General features: G+C 38.9%; 1 protein-coding gene across 7 annotated transcripts in view; it reads right to left on the bottom strand.

Moving 5' to 3' along the window:
• Window positions 1-14,444, bottom strand: part of phldb1b (pleckstrin homology-like domain, family B, member 1b) — a 70,082-nt gene extending 55,638 nt beyond the window's left edge. For 6 of the 7 annotated variants that reach the window (XM_077540561.1, XM_077540562.1, XM_077540563.1 and 3 more), the window contains exon 1: window positions 386-517. In XM_077540561.1, the coding sequence (XP_077396687.1) occupies window positions 386-421 (36 nt within the window). In that variant the 5' untranslated portion in view covers window positions 422-517. Of the gene's footprint in view, window positions 1-385; window positions 518-12,767; window positions 12,882-14,202 lie in introns of those variants that run through there. The other variant, XM_077540560.1, reaches the window with a different exon arrangement.
• Between the last annotated feature and the right edge of the window lie 3,773 nt (window positions 14,445-18,217).

The following is an 18,217-nucleotide window of genomic DNA, read 5'->3' as shown; positions in this document are numbered from 1 at the left end:
ACTGTCCATCAATAATCCCTTGGAGAGTACATGTTAAGTGGTGTGATTCTGCTTCGACAAAAAAAAAAAAAAACATTGAAGTGATTTGTGGTTGAAGCCAACGTCAAGGTTAGAAAAAGACGCGATTGGTACAAACAGGGAACGGGAGTGACTTTATTTGCATGCCTGGAATGTTTCTAAATGTTGCCTGACCTCGAGATAAGCAAACGCTGCTGTAACATCAACATATTTCCTCCGCAGACAGAGCCAATATTCTGTTGAGTCGGCACTCAACAGCAAATCACAAAAACAGGTTGAAGGACTTCCTTAATTCAACTACTTCATTCAATAATGAACCACAAAAAAAAAAAAGAGGAGAGTTCTCTCGTCTAACGGTGATAATTACCTTCTTCCAATTGTCCAGCAAGCGCAAAGCCATCATGGCTCAATCCTGTCTTGTGTGACCTCGATTAAACCGGACACTTCAAAATAAAAGTCAGGGCAAACTCAGAAATGTTCCTTACGAAGCAGAGGTGGTTTCGTCTGTCTGTCGGGAAATGCCGCTTCGTTCTTTGTCTCAAACGGTTAGCTTAGCATTATCCTCAAACTCTCAGGAGGTGGACCTGTTGCTGCTTGCTCCACTTTTAGTAAAGACAATCGACATTCCTGGCTGGGAGCTTCAAAGACGACAGGAAGAAAGTGACAGATGGGCGCTCGAGCGCGTTGAGGGAGGAGAGAGAGAGAGAGATTTGTTTTGGTATGTTCTTGTGTTATTGCTAAAAAAAAATCAGCAATAATATGCTCTATAAAACATTTATTTTATTTTTTAATTTTATCACACTTGCATTGGTGTAAACCAGGGGTGTGCAAACATTTTTCATTTGAGGGCCACATACAGAAAATCCGAAGGACGCAAGGGCCACATCATGTTATGAAGAGAAATTGTGTTTAGTCCTAAAAATTGTACAAATAATTGATTTACACTTTTGTGTATTTAGAAAAATTCTACAGTATATACAGCATTTTATTTGTAATATGGCAATAAGGTTATTATAGTTTTGGAATTTTTCATTTTAATTCTTTAATAAATGCGTAGTTTTAGTTTAGTTTTACTTAGTTTATTAGTAGTAGTTTTTTTTGTTTGTTTTTTTGTTAAATGTGCATTACTTGTGCGCAATATTTAAAAAAAAACATCCATGGGAGCGACGTCATCTTTTGGTGCTTGATGACATCACTTCTGTGTGACATACTTTCAAACGTCATTATTCCGGTTGATATCAAAATAAATCTAGTAAAAATCACACCAAAGACTAAAACGTAAACACCTTCAGATGATGTTGCTCCCATGGTGTTTTTTTAAATATTGCGTACAAGTAATTCACATTTTAAAAAGACAAGACTAATTACTAATATTGAAACAAAACAAAAAAAACAAAATTAATACTAATACTGAAACTAACAAACTAACCTAAAAGTAAACATTTTTTAAAGAACTAAATTAATAAAAACTAACAGAACCACCCTGAAAACGAATAAAAACTAAGTAAAATGAGAAATTCTAAAACTATAATAACCCTACTGCCATATTACAAATAAATTAGTTTATATACTGTAGCATTTTTCTAAATATGCAAAAGCACAAATCAATTATTTGTCCAACTTTTAGGACTAAACACAATTTCTCTTCATAACATGATGTGGCCCTTGCGTCCTTCTGATTTTCTGCATGTGGCCCTCAAATGAAAAAAAGTTTGGACGCCGCTGATTTAGTGCAATATGGGAGGTTTGTTCCCAGCACACCAAAGCTGTCGGCTGCCAGACTGTGCGAGTCGACTTGGACAGTTTGTCTCTCCCTCCGAAAGCGTCCATCACCACATTCTTGTCTTTCTCTTTCTCTCTCACTTCATCTCTGCTCTCATGCCAGTCCAGAAAGCCTCCCATTGTTTGCACATCAGGCCTGCTTCTCCTCTCATGCATGAGGAAAAAAACTTTTCTTTTTTTTAAAAATATGGATTATGAAAACGAGGTGGAGGGGGGGTCAAGCATTTAGCTGGAATGCAGAAGAGAAGACGAAAGGGAGGGAAAGAAGCACTGGCAAAATATGTGGACCGACTGATACTGACAGGCTTGCAGACAAAACAATTTAGCCGTGACAAAATAAATGCGCTACTAGTCAGACTACAGTCACGATGCAAAATGTTTTTTAACTCATTTACTCCCAAAAACGTATAAATACGTTCTATTTTAAATATTACCATGCTCCCAAAGATGTATTTATGCATTTCGGCTTTGATGCAGCCTCTGAACTGAAGAGAATGCTTGAAGCAATGGTATTTATTACGAAAGCGGCCAGCAGATGGCAGCAGAGTATAAGAGATCAAAAAAGCTCTTTTCCCCCATAGTTTTAAACAGATTTGTAAATAATGATGAAACTTAACCATATTTGAATGCTAATTAATGCAAAATGGAGAAAGATAAAAACATACTTATTTTTTCCTGATGAAAGAAGAGTCTCTAATCTTTCTTTTGGTGGACTCCATGTTTTTCTAGCAATAGGACACAATATTCTATGGGCTTTGCAAAATCATTCAAAATCCAGTAAAATAGCGAAAAAGTCCTGGGAGTGAATGAGTTAATAGACAAACGCATCCGCGGTCCTGCTTAACTTAACAGGATTTATTATGGGACAACAAAATGTTTTTTGGGGGTCGTTGAACGTAGAACTGCAAAATGTCACATTTTTTCATTTCCATTAATGCAAAGATGTCCAAATTACGGCCCCGGGGGCCATTTGCGGCCCGCCGTCCATTTTTTTGTGGCCCGCGACATTTGCAAAAAATGGCATTTGACTCAGTTCAAATCAAATAAACAAAAGAAAAATGTTTGGAGATGGTCAAAGTAAGAAGAACACAGGTGCTATTAAAGGTTATTTTAGTTCACTAAAACTAATGAAAAAACTAAAACTAAAATTAAAAAAATCAGAAATTTAGCTATAACTAATTACTGTTATTTAGAGTTGTGTGGCCAGCACTATAGTCTTGTTTCACTGAAACAAGCTGGTGAAAAGATCCTTAACTAAAGTCCTTTTCCAGCAGATCAGCAGATGTGGTGAACCGTGACGTGCTGTTAAAAAAAAATAAAAAAAATACAGGATGCAAGCATGATTAAGAAAAACGGAAGATAAACTGCTAAACTAAAGCAACATGGTCACTTACTTTAAAAGCTGTTAAAAATGTATACCAAGAACTAAATGTAAACGTGAGTTGTTTTGCTCTCAACGATTGAAGTTCGGGCGAATTTAGACGCCCGTGAACAAAACAAAATAAATTACCACTGGAATGGATGATGAGGGACAAAAGCAGAACTCTTGTGCCTTACCACAAACATTTGTCATTCAATACATTTTTGGGGGATCTTCTTGAACATCACGTGACTCAGCACTCTTAGAAAACCAGCAGTGGAAAATTTTCTCTTTGCTGTTTTGACCCAAATGGTACGTTGTTTTTTTTTTTTTTTTAGAAAACAACCACAGAAATGCAGTAAACATCGGTCTAAGGATGAATCTACACAACCACACGTGACTGTATTATGTAGGGTAGATATGGTGCTTATAAATTTCTACTATATGAAAAACATTCCCAGTGTTGACAAGCAGCAGAGAAATGTTAACGACACGTACCATTTTGCTAGGAAGGGGCAGTGCCATTAACTGCCTCTTGAGGGCAGCAATGAGTAATATTTTGAAAATCTTTGAATAGGGATCACATTTTTCGATGGCGGTGGTCCCTCAAGCGTGTACGACGCGGAACAAGACAAATTAACAAACAATAAAATACAGAAAGAGACCCCCTTCCGAGATAAAGCCACACCATGAAATACATAAGAAAGGAAAACTACAGTGTTGACATCTTGAAGCGAAGCATTCCGGGACATGACAAGTTAACATTTCCGCCTGGATTGGTGACGTCACGTATGTGCCGTGTCACGATTCGAGGGAGATTTTTTTTTTTTTATTGATATTTTGAGTTTATGTCCGCAAAAGAAAATATTTAGGTACGTTGCATAACTCCGTGCTGCTTCAAAACACTATTATTACATCAAATATTTTTTTAAATCATTATTTTAAAATTAAATTTATAAACAATATACATGATAAATGTTAAGTTTTCCCATGAAAATATTAACAGTTAAATATGTCCAACCAAAACATACTACCTTCAAAAAAAAAAAAAGTATCATCCGTTTGCTCCTCACAAAGGTCGCGGGGGATGCTGGAGCCTATCCCAGCTGGCTTCGGGCAGTAGGCAGGGGACCCCCTGAACACCTATCGGGACAATTCGGAGCGCCCAATTAACCTGCCAAGCATGTTTTTGGAATGTGGGAGGAGACCGGAGTACCCGGAGAAGACCCACACGGGCACGGGGAGAACATGCAAACTCCACCCATGGAAAGCCGGAGCATGAACTCGATCTTGTGTCCTCAGTACTGGGAGGCGGACGTGCTAACCACTCGCCCACCATGCCGCCCTGTTTATAACAACAATACAGTATTTCAACAATTCATTCTGGGCTATTCTTTGTGTTTATCGCTCACAGCCCCAAAACACTTAACCACACAGACCACCCGCAAAAACATGAAAAAAAACAAACAAACAAAAGTCCCACAGATATTTTGAACTTCCGCATGCAACAAACCCCCTCAGGAGTTGATCATCCTCAACCGGAAACACCCAAAATTCGCATTTCTCGCTTGTTAAAGATGAATGTGGCGTAACAAAAAACAAAATGTCTCTAATGAATGATTGTTTTTGTTTTGTTTTTTTGTTCCAAATATGCAAACCAGATGAAGATCTATCAACAACAAGGCAGTGCACCACAGACCACTCCAAGTTCACTGATTTCCACAGCAACCAATATTTTAATGTATGTGTTTATAAATATCACATTTGCATCATAGTTTAATGTAAATGCATTTTTCGTACACATGTACATCTTTTGTTAATGTCTTTAGTTTATAAATAACATAATAAATGTCATGGTAGAAATAAAAAACAAAACCTACATGCTTGCTAATTTTTTATTTTTTATTTTTTCATTATGCAGATTCTTAGTCATCCATTTTTTTATTTATTTTTTTCATGCTATTAGGCTAACGTTACATTTATTTAGAATTCAACATCCTTGTTTGGTATCCAGAGACTGACACACAGGATGGAGTGTGACAGAGTGGAAGATGATGACCGTCACTATATGTCGACTTCCTGTTTGGCGAACACTGCCAAGGACTCGTTTCCTGTCAGTGACACAGTTTGAGGTCAGTGTCCGTCTCGGGCATATAGTTACACAAGTGGGCTCAACTTTTATTCCATTTATTTATGTATTTATTTTTTTTAAGCTTTGGTACAAAATGGCCGCCCCCTGAGATGGCTGAAAACGGCTGGATTTTGCTGCTTAACTCATATTCTACTCACGCAATATGAACCAGAATGCCGTATTTAGATCTGTGGGGCTGCAGAGAACATTTTATTGTCAAACCTTCAAAGCTGTGAAAGAATCAGTTAAGTGATGTGAAACGAGTACCAATATGGTCTATAATTAGCACATTGTGGTCTCAGAGAAAGAAGAAATGAGACCGGATTGGCTCAATGATAAATCAACAGTTACTGTCAAATGACTTCCATCGGCATTTCAACATCGCAAAACGCCGACGTCGTCGACTTGACGTGACTCAATCTTTCCTTTTTCCACCTCTGCTCCCATGAGGTCGCAAACAAGTCGTAAAATATCAGGAAATGTGTCACGCTCACATGTTGTTTACATGCTCGTGCGAGTGTTACCGTGGCAACTAGCGTGTTGATGTGTTGTTTCTCCCTAGACCAGGTTTATGGTATCCAATATCTAAAGTATGTATGTAAACACTGGAGGTTGAGCACCGGGATATTTAACAGACAAGCAAAGCAAGTGAAACCAAAATTATATATTAAATATTTTTGAAGGAAACTTTGGACTTCTAAATGTGGGCCAAAGGAAGAACAGAAGTAAACTGAAGAAGATGCAGATACATATGAATGGTTGAAGAAATGGTAGTAATTACAAAAAACGGACAGCGGGTGGCAGCAGAGCGCAAGAGATCAACCAGGATCATGTTGAAAATAACTTTTGTCATACGCTTAATGCAAAATTAAAATGAATCTGATTGGTCGATTAATCGATGAACCAATCGATAGATTAATCAATTCTAAAAAAAAAAAAAATCGATCATGACAGAACTACACTTAAACCACCATAAGGTGAAACGGTCCTTCGATTATCAATGTGATGTGAGGTTATGCTAATTCACTCATTCATTTAAAACTCATTCACTGCCATTGACGGAAAAAGATGTCAAATGATGCATTTTTTTGCTGGTTTGGCAAATGAATGTGTTAATAAAGAACTAAAAAAAATAAATAAATCAAATTGGCCCTTGCAGCTTTCTATTTTTCTGTATGTGGCCCTCAGAGGAAAAAGTTTGGAAACCCCTGCTGTACATTATATCAACAATTTATAATTGCTTCATAAATTTTTACCATGTTTCAACAATGGCAGTGAATGAGTTTTAAGATCACAATTATAGTCACAGCCCATCGCTGTTGTTTCACTTGTAAAATGACAATGGCTATGTCTGCTCGAGTAACAGGTCGAAATTTAAATGTTATCAGGGTCGCAACAACTGACTAAATATGACATATAGTTGTTGGAATTTATTGAGGTTTTATTGTTCAAGCATATCAGCTTAACTGACTTGTTATAAAGTCCTGGGAGGAGATTAGAATAGTTTTCCCGCATAGCAAAAACAAAACAAAACAAAAAAAACCACTTGCTTATCCCTCTTTTCTCAGCTTTAAACTCATCCCGGTTTTTAGTTCACCCACCCAGTATCCATATTTAGCCGCGTGTCGAGTCCATCCAGCTTTGTCCGATGCCGGATTGAACATTGTTGGCAGTAAACTACATGAAAGAAGGGCGGGAACGGAGCAAGAGAGAAGGGGCGGTGGAAACAATGCGGAGAGGGAGTCGGCGTGGGATTTCCTTTTGAGTCATGGAAAGTGATCCAAGGAGCGCACATGCTCACAGACGCTTCTCTGTGTCTTGACATTCAGCGCAAAAGACACTGGGTGGACGTTCGTCAGCCCCCTTGGAAACACTTACTCAATACTTCTTGAAGGGAATATCAGGATGGAGACTCACTTGTTCTCTTTTCACCACTTCCTGTCTAATAGATAAAAACCACACCTAAGCACTTCGCTCGTGTCTCGAAATAAAGTTGACATCATACTTGTGCGTTGTCGCTCACGGCGCAAACTTGCGGATGCGCCCGGTAACCAATGAAGCTTTCTCAGTCGGGTTTGTGCCTCGTGTTGTGAGCCAGTTGTATCATCAAAAATGTACAATAAAGTAATGGGGCGGTTGGAGGTCTTTGCTGTGTGTCTGTCGTCGGCATTTTGAGTGACAACATGGTTGAGCAAAATGAATTGTTATGGATAGCTCTTTAACTCATTTGCTCCCAATAACGTATAAATACGTTTTTTTTTAATGTTCTAAGTGTCCCAATGACGTATTTATACGTGTTTTTGTTTTTTTTGTTTTTAATGCTAGAGCATACAGACGGCTTTGATGCAGCCTCTCAACTGCAATGAACGGTTGCAGAAATGTTAGTTATTACACAAACGGCCAGCAGGTGGCAGCAGAGCGAAGGAGATCAACCAGGGCCATGTAGAAAAAAAAGCTCAATTACTTACAATTTTGAATAGATTTGTGAAAACTGACTTAGCTCTCTTCTAATGCTAATTGCTGCAAAACGGAAACAGAAAGAAACATACTTTTTTTTTTTTTTCACAAAATTTGTTACGTTCGCAAGCATTCGCTGCTCGGTGAGATTCCAGCTTTTATCGGCCTTCAGATTCGTGAAAAAGGCCGACGCCGATATTTGTCAACATGCCAAATATCGGCACCGATAATCGGTCTATCCCTACTATGAATGTGACATAATAAAAAACTGATCCCAGTGGAAAGTGTAAATTGCTGCGAGCAGCAGAAGCGTCCGAGCAACCAAAGGGGCACGAGAGCACAGTGAGTTGGCGTTTATAGAGTGCCAGTGTACTGGCTCAATCATGCTTGTAACAAAATGAAGTCACGTAACTAACGAGTAATTTATTATCAGCAGTTGGGAGACTTGCTCGAGTCTGGGAACGCTACACAGTCACGTTCTCTGCCAGGAATGTGGAAAGTAGGTCCTTGCTCAAGGGTGCTCGTGTAACAAGCTGCCCTGCATGAGCCTCGTTACCTCTTCATATCGAACCTTTTGTGGGAAGACGCATAATTGTCTCGTTAGTCTTGGTGTATTTAGTCAGTGGTGTTCGTTCAGTCCGTGTCGGAGCATTGTCCTGTACTGTGGTGTCCTGTTGATGCCGTTGTGACTGCTGTAGCCAAGCCAAGCCAAGCCAAGCCAAGCCAAGCCAAGCCAAGCCAAGCCAAGCCAAGTCAAGTCAAGTCGTCATGTCATCCATCCATTTTCGTCATTACGTCATTTACACCCCCCCCAATTCTAGAAGTAAATACGTAATCTGTGATATTAAATAAGTTCACAAGGTTCAACAAGAAGACTCTTCTGGACAAGATTAGCTTCAATTGTTGTGTCTAGACTGCTGATAAAGTCAGTACACGCTTTCACCCTTGAGGAAAGAAACGAGGTAAAGGTCTGCATTCGATGGAAGCCCATTCCCGCCAGTAAAAAATAAAATAAAATATATATAAAAAATTGTTTCAAAATTTGCTCGCCACTGGAGGGCGCAAGATGCCGCATGGAAGTCTGATAGATCCCCCCCCCCTCCCCCCACTGGCGGATTCTCGTTCTAACGAACATGTTTAAAAAAAAAAAAAAAAAAAAAAAAAAAAATCCACTGGCGGTTTCTGACGGCGAAAAAAAATCCTTTTTATTACTTTATTTGATTATTTATTTATTTATTCATGTATGTATTTAATAATTTTTAACTAGCGGGAATGGGCTCCCATAGCATTCAGCAAAAAAAAAAAAAAAAAAAAATCATCCCATGTGAGTCAACTGTGTGTCAATTTTACCTGATGAAGATGACGTGACGTGACGTTACGCTGGAATGAACACCAACCACGCAGAAGAAAGTCAAAACTGCTGCTGACGTCTCAAAGTCATCAAAACGAAACACAAGCTGAGATCCGAAAAAAAAAAAAAAAGAAGCTTTCTAACCTTGCGTGTTTCTGCTCTCCTGTCATCGGGCTTACGTATTCACGCATGCGCTCTGCGGCTGTCAAAACAGGCACGACACAAAAGCCATGTGGCCGTCACATTGCTGACACACGCTGTCTAGCTGTTGCTGTTGCTGCTGCTGTTGTTTGTCTCCTCCCTCTCCAACTCTCGCTTGACGTTTGCTCACACACGAACAAATACATGGCGCCTCAACTCTCCCAGCTTTCCTGTCCGGTTCGCCTCGCCCCTAAAAGGGGACACAAGGCGTTCATTCTTTTCAATAAAGAGGTCTGTATTCATTCAAAAAAATAAATAAATAAAAAATAAAAAAAAAGTTATCCTCCAACTGGACTCGTGTGTGAGGTAAGTTCTGAAACAAATCGGTGGGACTTGCACCCTGGGAGCAGATTTACACTGTCGAACACACTTTTAGCTCTCTCGCTCTCTTTGAAATTCTTCGTCATCTCAGTCATAAAAATCCTGCTTCGAATTCCGGGACTTCATCATACAATTGCAAAGTCGTGAGAAGAACAGTCAAGCAAATTTTTTTTGTGTATTGCCTCTGAAAGTACAAGTAGCCTACGTTATATTTTAACACAGGGGTGTCCAAACTTTTGGATTTGAGGGCCACGTAAGCAAAATTATATGTTTATGGAACCCAGAGTTCGAAGCAAACATGGTGAAGCTGCATCTGGCTATTATGCTGCGCACAGATGGAATAGGCTAAATGCTTTTAAATCCAAGTTAAAAACTTTGCTTTTTTTTCTCATACCTTTGATTAGGGATTTTTAAACAGCTTTAATTAAGGTTGTTGTTTTTCCCCCATTTTCAATTATTATTTTTATTGTTATTTTAAACTTCCTTATGCTAAATATTTTAAAGTTTATTGAATAATGTTTTAATATTTTCTGTTCTTTTTTTAGTAAATTTGGTAACCTATTTTTATTCCTCTGAATGTTAATTATTGTGTTTGTTGACGCTTATGTGTTGTCTTTCCTTGTGTAAAGCACATTGAGTTGCCTTGTGTATAAAATGTGCTATATACAAATAAACGAAAGTTACGAATGTAACTACTGTTCTATTTCGTCCCTTCCGACCGCCAGGTGGCGGTGCTGTAAAATTCCGTGCTGGTTACAGCACCGCCACCTGGCGGTCGGGAGGGACGAAATAGCCTTGCCTAGTGATGATGACGTGGCAAAGTACGTCACATTCTTGTTTAACTCGCACCAGACCGGAAGTGTGCCTCCAGGTAACTACAAAGCAAGTAAAGCCCTCATTTTATGCGAGTACACGCATTTAGACTGTGCGTAAACAGACATCCGAGACTGTAAACACTTTTCATCTTGAATGCAAAACATATTTTGGCTGTGCTCCGCCTGATCAACGGCGCCGACGCAACCAATCAAATTCCACCGCCTTCACGGAGCCACGCAGAGAGTTGCGCAACCTGAGGGCAAAGCGGAAAGAACCACTCATTAAGAAGATCAAAGACCGAAATGTGTGCTGACTTTGCAATTAAGACTCAAGAACGTCACACCAGGGATAAAAACACAGAAAATCAACTCTCAAATTTGAATCGAAGCTGACAGGGATGAAGGAAGTTAGCAACTGGATGGAAATTGGTCATCATCTGTATTTATTATTGATTGAAGCTGTTTTTGCACTTGATGGGTGGTGGATGGGACGTCGCACATGTTCACCCTCACCGAGAAGCCTGCAAGCCAGTCAGCAGGAAATAGTAACGAGCCCACAATGTGCCACGAGAGAGATGTTTTTTAATTCAACACTATTGTTGAGTGGCGCCATTTTCCAACAATGGCGTCCGCGCTCTGCCAGTCCACTTCAAACGATCGAGGCTCCTATTATTTTATTTATTTAACTAATTTTCTGGTTTGGGGGAGGATTGTGATGCTGTTTTTTTTTCTTTCCATGGCAAATGGAAGAACACTGGCGCCACCTAGTGTCTAACGCCACATCCTGCAGAGAAACATTCATTTGTCATTTTGATCCGTTTGTTTTAATAGCTGGTTTTAATAGTTTTTTATGATAGTGCGTGGATCTCAATGTGCATCACTTTGGAAACACTTGTATTTAAAAATGTGTTACGGTAAATAAAGTAGATTGGATTGGATTAGACTGACAAATGAGAACGTGCTCACAGGTGATAACATAATGAGCGAGGACATCAAAAAAAAATATATGAAAATGATCAAAATAGATGTGCCGAAATTGGCTAACAATCAATCTTCAAAATGACAATTTCCCACTTTATGATTTTTTTTTTTTTTTTTTTTTTAACAGAAAATGTATCCCTGGAACTATTTGCCAAAATATGCAGACACGATTACGAATAAATAAATAAATAAATAAATACACAAATACATAAATAAATACATAAATAAATAAAAGTCCTGAATCTGTTTTGAAAGAACATGTTACTTGATTTAATTGTACAGGCTTTAAAGTATTTATGCAAAAAGCTACGACCTGTGTTTTTTTTTTTGTGTGTTTTTTTAAACATAATAAATCATAAAATAAATGTTCCATTTTTCAAAAACGTTGTCCTCCAATTCTGGAAAGACTCACATATCTCATCAACATAGCATGGAAAAGCGGGAGGAAAAAAACTATTACTCAGTGGGTTGCTTCTAAATGGAAGTGATGTTCAGATGACAATTACTGTATGAAATGAACTAAAGATGGACGTTGGCAGACAGAATGTAGCAAGGCCGTGTGAGGGCGAAAAAAAGCTGCGAGATGGAACGTCGACTTTGTTGCTGTTTGAACGGCTACTGAAAGAAAATTTCACACAGGCATGCAGAATTCCAACCTCGGAGGCTGACAATTTTTCCGACATACTTTTCTCTTCTACAAATGCTTTCAATACATGATTTAAGATGTTTTTTAACAAATGTTTTGTTTTGTTTTTTACATTTTGACATTACATTGCATGTACTTTGCAGTATGGCTCATATTGTACTACTGCAAGTTCTAGTTCTAGGTGTGCAATTTTCAAAAATGCAAAACAAAAATATATAAAATAATTTGTGCCGTTTTTTGTTTTTTTGTTTTTTTGCTGTGTGCAAAGCGCGCATGCTCAGTGCAAACAAAACCCCTACACCACCGAGCGAATGCTCCCTGCGCACACTCAGCCAATAATGAGAGCGCCACTGCCCCCCAGTGTAGTGGAGGTGCAATTGCACTTTATTCTAGGACAGTAAAAAAAAAAAAAAAAAAAGCAACTATTTGAGAAGCGCTGCCTTAGTGTCACTGGTCAGTCTGAGCAGTTTTTTCTTCGAACTGCATTGGCAGCAGGACTGCTAATGAAGACCCAACAAGCAGCAAGTCCGTTTCGCTCGCTCACATTTTGAGTAGTTTTCCCGACGTTAAGCGAAGCTTGTGACTTACAAGAGGATTAAGATATTGAACATGGACCATGAAGGAGGATTCTAACTTTTTTTGAGCATTATTAAAAACGTACACGTTGGTCTTGACACGTAAACAGCGTGCGAAGATTCTCCTACCTTGAATCGCACCTTCTTCAGCATCATCGCAACTTTCCCCGAGTCCGAATGGCGAAGTAGTAGTCGATTGTCCGGTTGTAAATCCAGTCAAAACATGCACTCTGACTCAGCGACCTCTCCCAGAAAAAAAAAAAAAAAAGTGTGTTTCTCCCAAGCCAAAGACAACACGGCGGCTCGGCCTGGCCTCTCCCTCCTGTGAGACCCTTTCAAAGCTTATCATCCTGTTCACTCATTTGGAAAACAGACACACCCACTTTTATGAGGAGAGGGATGCTAAGCTACCTCCTTTAGAACAACAGTCCAAGTATGGGTGCTGGTAAACTCACTTTGAATTCCTCCCCCATCTGTTCAATGCGTCTAAACGGATGTGCCTCGTTGTTTCTGCTGTAATAGCAGAAACTACATGGAATTTTTTGTTGTTGTTGTTGTGAAAGACATTCTTGTTCGACCATATGACTAATGAGACCACAAACCAAAGTGGCCCAAGCCCTGTCTGCGGGTCGCTGCCAATAAAGCAGCTTATGTTTAGTTGTATTTGCCGCTAATTAACTAATGGGTGCTCAGAACGTGCTGGCCTGAGATGTTTTTCAATGGAACATGGAAGACAAACTTTTCGAAATCATAGCAATACAAAATATAAAGAAGTGATGTGATTTTGTTATACGTGTTTAAAAAGTGTCATTTTGTTGTGTTTAATTTATTCTGAGTTAATTTTTTTGTCTTAAATGTCCGACTGATGTCATGCTATGCAGCTAGCTAGCTTCCCTTCCCACAAAAAACGAGTTCGCAAACGGTTTTTATTTTGAAATATACCGGATTTACCTTAATGCGAGACGCTCGATTTCCTGTCCGGCTCGTGTCATTTCTTATAGCTTCATGAAAATCCGCACGCGGCGTCCGGAAGAAATAGAACGCTTGCGGAAAGCTTCCGCATCGCCGCAGTCGTTCGGCACCGCACCGAAGCTGGTGTGAATTGACACGTAGACTTGAATCCGTTCTATCCATTCCGCAGTAGATTTTTTAGGTCATCCAGAGTTCACCCAGCCCCACTTCTATTGAGAACCGGCCCTGAAATGGGTCAATTTTTGTTTTTTTGTGCTATATTTCTGCTGGTTTGTGCTGTAAAAATTCCATTTGCGCTGCGACGGATTTATTGATATTATGGCATATTTAATGTCTAATGATGTCATCCAGCCCCCCCCCCATTTCATTCGAAATGGACCCAAAATGGTGTCTTCACGCAGGTACGCGAAACGTGTCTGTCCCCCAAAGAGGGTCCAGCTAGAAAAACTGCGCAATCGATGATTTTATTTATTATTTTTTACATCGATGCATATTTTAAGTAGTTTACATCGATAATACATTGATTTTCAATGCATCGTTACATCCCTAGTAATCATCCAAATTGCTGAAATTATTGACGGAAATGTCCTACCCTTTGTCAGAGATGGCAAATCCAGGTCCAGAAAGTAAAAACCAGCTAGCGTTTGGCTTTAGCCCCTTGTGCTAGCTAGCTAGCTAGCTCACTAGCAGGTATCTGAGCACTGGGGAGCTAGCTAGGGAGCTCGCTAGCTAGCAGCATAGTGACAGGATACAAAATTTGGAGTTTAAGGATTATGCTAGAAATGACATTAACTACATAATATATTGCAGAGGTGGCAAATCCAAGTCCAGGTGCTAGCTAGCAAGCTGCCTAGCTAGGTCCCTGCGTGTTCGGTTACCTGCTAGGGAGCTAGCTAGCTAGCTAGCTAGCACAAGAGGCTAAAGCCAAACTGTGAGGGAAACAACCACAGTATATCACCTATTCTTTCAAAATAAAAGTTCTATGACAAAAACACAGGAAGTAACCAAAATAAAGCCACGGCTGTTCAGAAAGCCCATTTGAAATATAAAATGAAACAATTCAATGATTCGGGGGGAAATTAATACATAAGTAAACAAATTACAATGATTTACAATAGTTGTTTTTCTATCTGTTACACATGGACTACATATTTGAAATCTAATGGCTTGGCTGTAGCTAAACCACACCTCTAGATGGCGACAAACTAAAGAAATCTATCACAACAAGACGCAAATCTAAACATTTTCAACTTCAATTACATATAATCTCGACCTTTAAGTTCATCAATGACACAAAAAAAATCTAATATAACTTGAAACACAAAAAAATGAACACTTAAGTGTTTAATAGATATTTTTTTCCCAGTTGTACACGGCACTGGCTTAGCTCAGTGGTTACTTCAGTCAACCCCGACGATATTGATATGTTCAGTAGTCGCAAAGCAGTCCTTGACGGGATCAAATCCACGGGCGCCGTTCAGTGTTTTGTTTCCCCACTTTTTTTGTGATGCTCAAAATAAACGTCACCGCGGACCACCAGTGCACGCTGGTGGGATGAACTCCCACCACTGACCACCCGGAAGCGACTCCTTCAGTAGATAGAACATATTCTGACGTGCAGTTTTTAAAAACTCATTTGTTGTCATACACCATATTATTAATATAGTTACAGTCAGATAAAAAGACATATACTTTGACATATACAGTGACTAATAATATAATAATATAATACCTAACTGACTCAAGGTCAGCGTCACTGTAAATCACGCCACTCTGTTCATTCTCTTCCGCAGACGTTCGTAATGGCGCATTTCCGTGTTTATAGTCATATAAGTCGAAATGGAAGGAGGGTGTTGGCGACACTGGTGTGGCTCAGTGGTTACTTCGTGCTATCAAAACGCCTCTTAACTCCGGACCGAGTTCCAACCGCGGGCGCTGTCCAGTGTTTTGCTTCTTCAATTCTTTTAGTTATTTGACATGTTTCACTTTGACGGAAGCTGGATTTGTGACGCTATTGTGAGAGAGGGGAAGTTAACCCACGCATGCGCACGCGAACTGCATATTTTAGATGAACCGGTTTCCACTGACAGGAAAAATATATATATATATATATATATATATATATATATATATTGGAAGCCGTATTAACATATATTGGTGGAACGTTAGAGACTTGGTCAATGATAACTGACTCAATAGCGAAGCCTTTCGGTTGTATTCTTGTCGCGCATGCGCAACTCGTCGCGGACGCAAACGTTTTCACCTCCTGGTAGATCGGATAAATTAAACTATCAGTTTTCAAATTCAAATGTGGCCCTTTATCACAAAGGTTTACGTCCCTGATTTATCCCGCACCCAAAAGAAAATAGCCTACAATACTGTATTTAAATGTACAAGTCTGACATTTATCTATTTCTTTATTTTACATTTTCAAGTTATTTATCTACAGATGTTTGGCACTATTTGCATCATAGAATGGAAAGGGACAATTATTAAAAATATGCAAAACAATACAATTGCAACAACCATGTATATTTCAAGTATATATTTTATTACATTAACGATTCAGTGTTCTTAAATGTACCTAAAGTTATACAAAAAATGTCCCATGTGGCATGATGAGCTTTGGATGTTATTGTGAAACACACCACTAGATGGTGATAAACAAAAACTACCACATCGATAAACGTCCAATAATAAACTTATGATGGACATTCTTGACCTCTTTAGTTGTTCAAATACCCAAAACCAAACAAAAAAAAAAAAAAAGTAAAAACACACTATAAACTTGACCTATATAAAACTTTAATATTTACTATTAATAAAGCCATATATTCCCATGAGACTAGAGTACTGGTTTAGCTCAGTGGTTACTTCCAGCAACCTGAACGCAGTTACTATGCACGCAGTCCTTAACGGGATCGAACCTCGGGCGCCGTCCAGTGCTTTTTTTTCTCCCTCTCGTTCCTTGCGTTTTCATTGTGATGACTACATTAATAAATCATGATTGTTTTTATGTCAACGTCGGCGTTTGTTTAATTCTAAGTGAATGCCGGTGGGATATGAACTCCAACCACACTGCACGGGAACTAGTGCTGCCTACTGTGAAATGTAAAACAAAACATATTTGCAGTAAAAAACATAAAAATAATAATAAATAAATAAATAAATACATTTGTTGCCAGACTGACACCACATGGGTATAGGTAACTTAGAGGAAGATAAAATAAAATAAAATAAAATAAAATAAAATAAAATAAAATAAAATAAAATAAAATAAAATAAAATAAAATAAAAAACACACGTGAGCGACTATGGGTCAACTTCTGGGGTCTAGAGACGCCTTTCCTTTGTAGACTACAAAGTCTCAAGGTCGACTCACTCTAGTATCATTTCCGTGTCGTGTCACCTCATAAGTAGTCCTTAATGGCCTCGAACCACACGGGCGCCCGTCCAGTATTTTTTTGTTTCTCCCCTCTTTTTTTTTTTTTTTTTTTAAAAACCCCTCTTTTGTCATTGTGATGCTCAAAAATCAAAATAAACGTCCCAGTTGAACTCCCACCACCACCACCAGCAAGCATCCCCTTCCGTAGATAGAAAATACTCTGACGTGAAGTTAAAAAAAAACATGTCAGACACCATATACAGCGAAGAAGAAGAAGAAAAAAAAAAGACGACACAGTTTACGTGACTCACCAGCGACCTCTATGGTCTATTGGCGCATTTCCGTGTTATAGTTATAACTCCCAAATGGAAGCTTTTGTTGTTACACTGGTGTGGCTCAGTGGTTACTTCGTGCAATTGAAAACGCCTCTTAACTTCGGACCGAGTTCCAACCGCGGGCGCTGTCCAGTGTTTTTGCTTCTTGTCATTCTTTCACTTATTTGACATGTTTTATTTTTGACGAAAGCTGGATTTGACTCTTGAAGTGAGACGCGACTGTGAGGGGGGAGTTTACCTCACTTAACTTGCATATTTTAGACGAACAAAAAAGTTTACTTTCTTTGGAAGCTGTATTAACATATATTGGTGTAATGTTTGAGACTTGGTCAAAATGAAATTCTTGAATATTTCTATTTTGGGAGGCGAATGGTGTGGGGGGAGTTTTCATTTAGCAGAACATAACTCATATATTTACCCGAGTGCCTCCACTTGACCAAATGTAATTTTTTTACAATGCAAGTAAATTCATGGAAGTCACGACAGCTTTACAGTCATTTTGCTCACGAAAATGTACTTACCGGTGTTTGAAAATTCCACGCATGGTTGCTTGTAGCTGTTATTATAAACCCCACCAGTAGATGGCGACAAACAAACAAAAACCTGTCACATCCAGACGCTTCAAAAAATCATATGATCGATATTCTTGACCTGTAGTTGATCAAATGCGTACAAACAAACAAGCAAACAAGAAAAAAAACACACAAACTTGAACCTGTAAACCTTCAATATTAACTATTAATAGCATTATATTCGTATGTAACAACCGCACTGGTTTAGCTCAGTGGTTACTTCCTTTGAAACCATATGTGATCAGCGCACGCAGTCCTTAACGGGATCGCAACACACGTAGTCCTTAACGGGATCGAACCACGGGTGCCGTCCAG

Source organism: Festucalex cinctus, chromosome 13, assembly GCF_051991245.1.
Source record: "Festucalex cinctus isolate MCC-2025b chromosome 13, RoL_Fcin_1.0, whole genome shotgun sequence".
NCBI lineage: Eukaryota > Metazoa > Chordata > Actinopteri > Syngnathiformes > Syngnathidae > Festucalex > Festucalex cinctus.
This window is presented reverse-complemented; position numbering and strand designations above follow the sequence as displayed.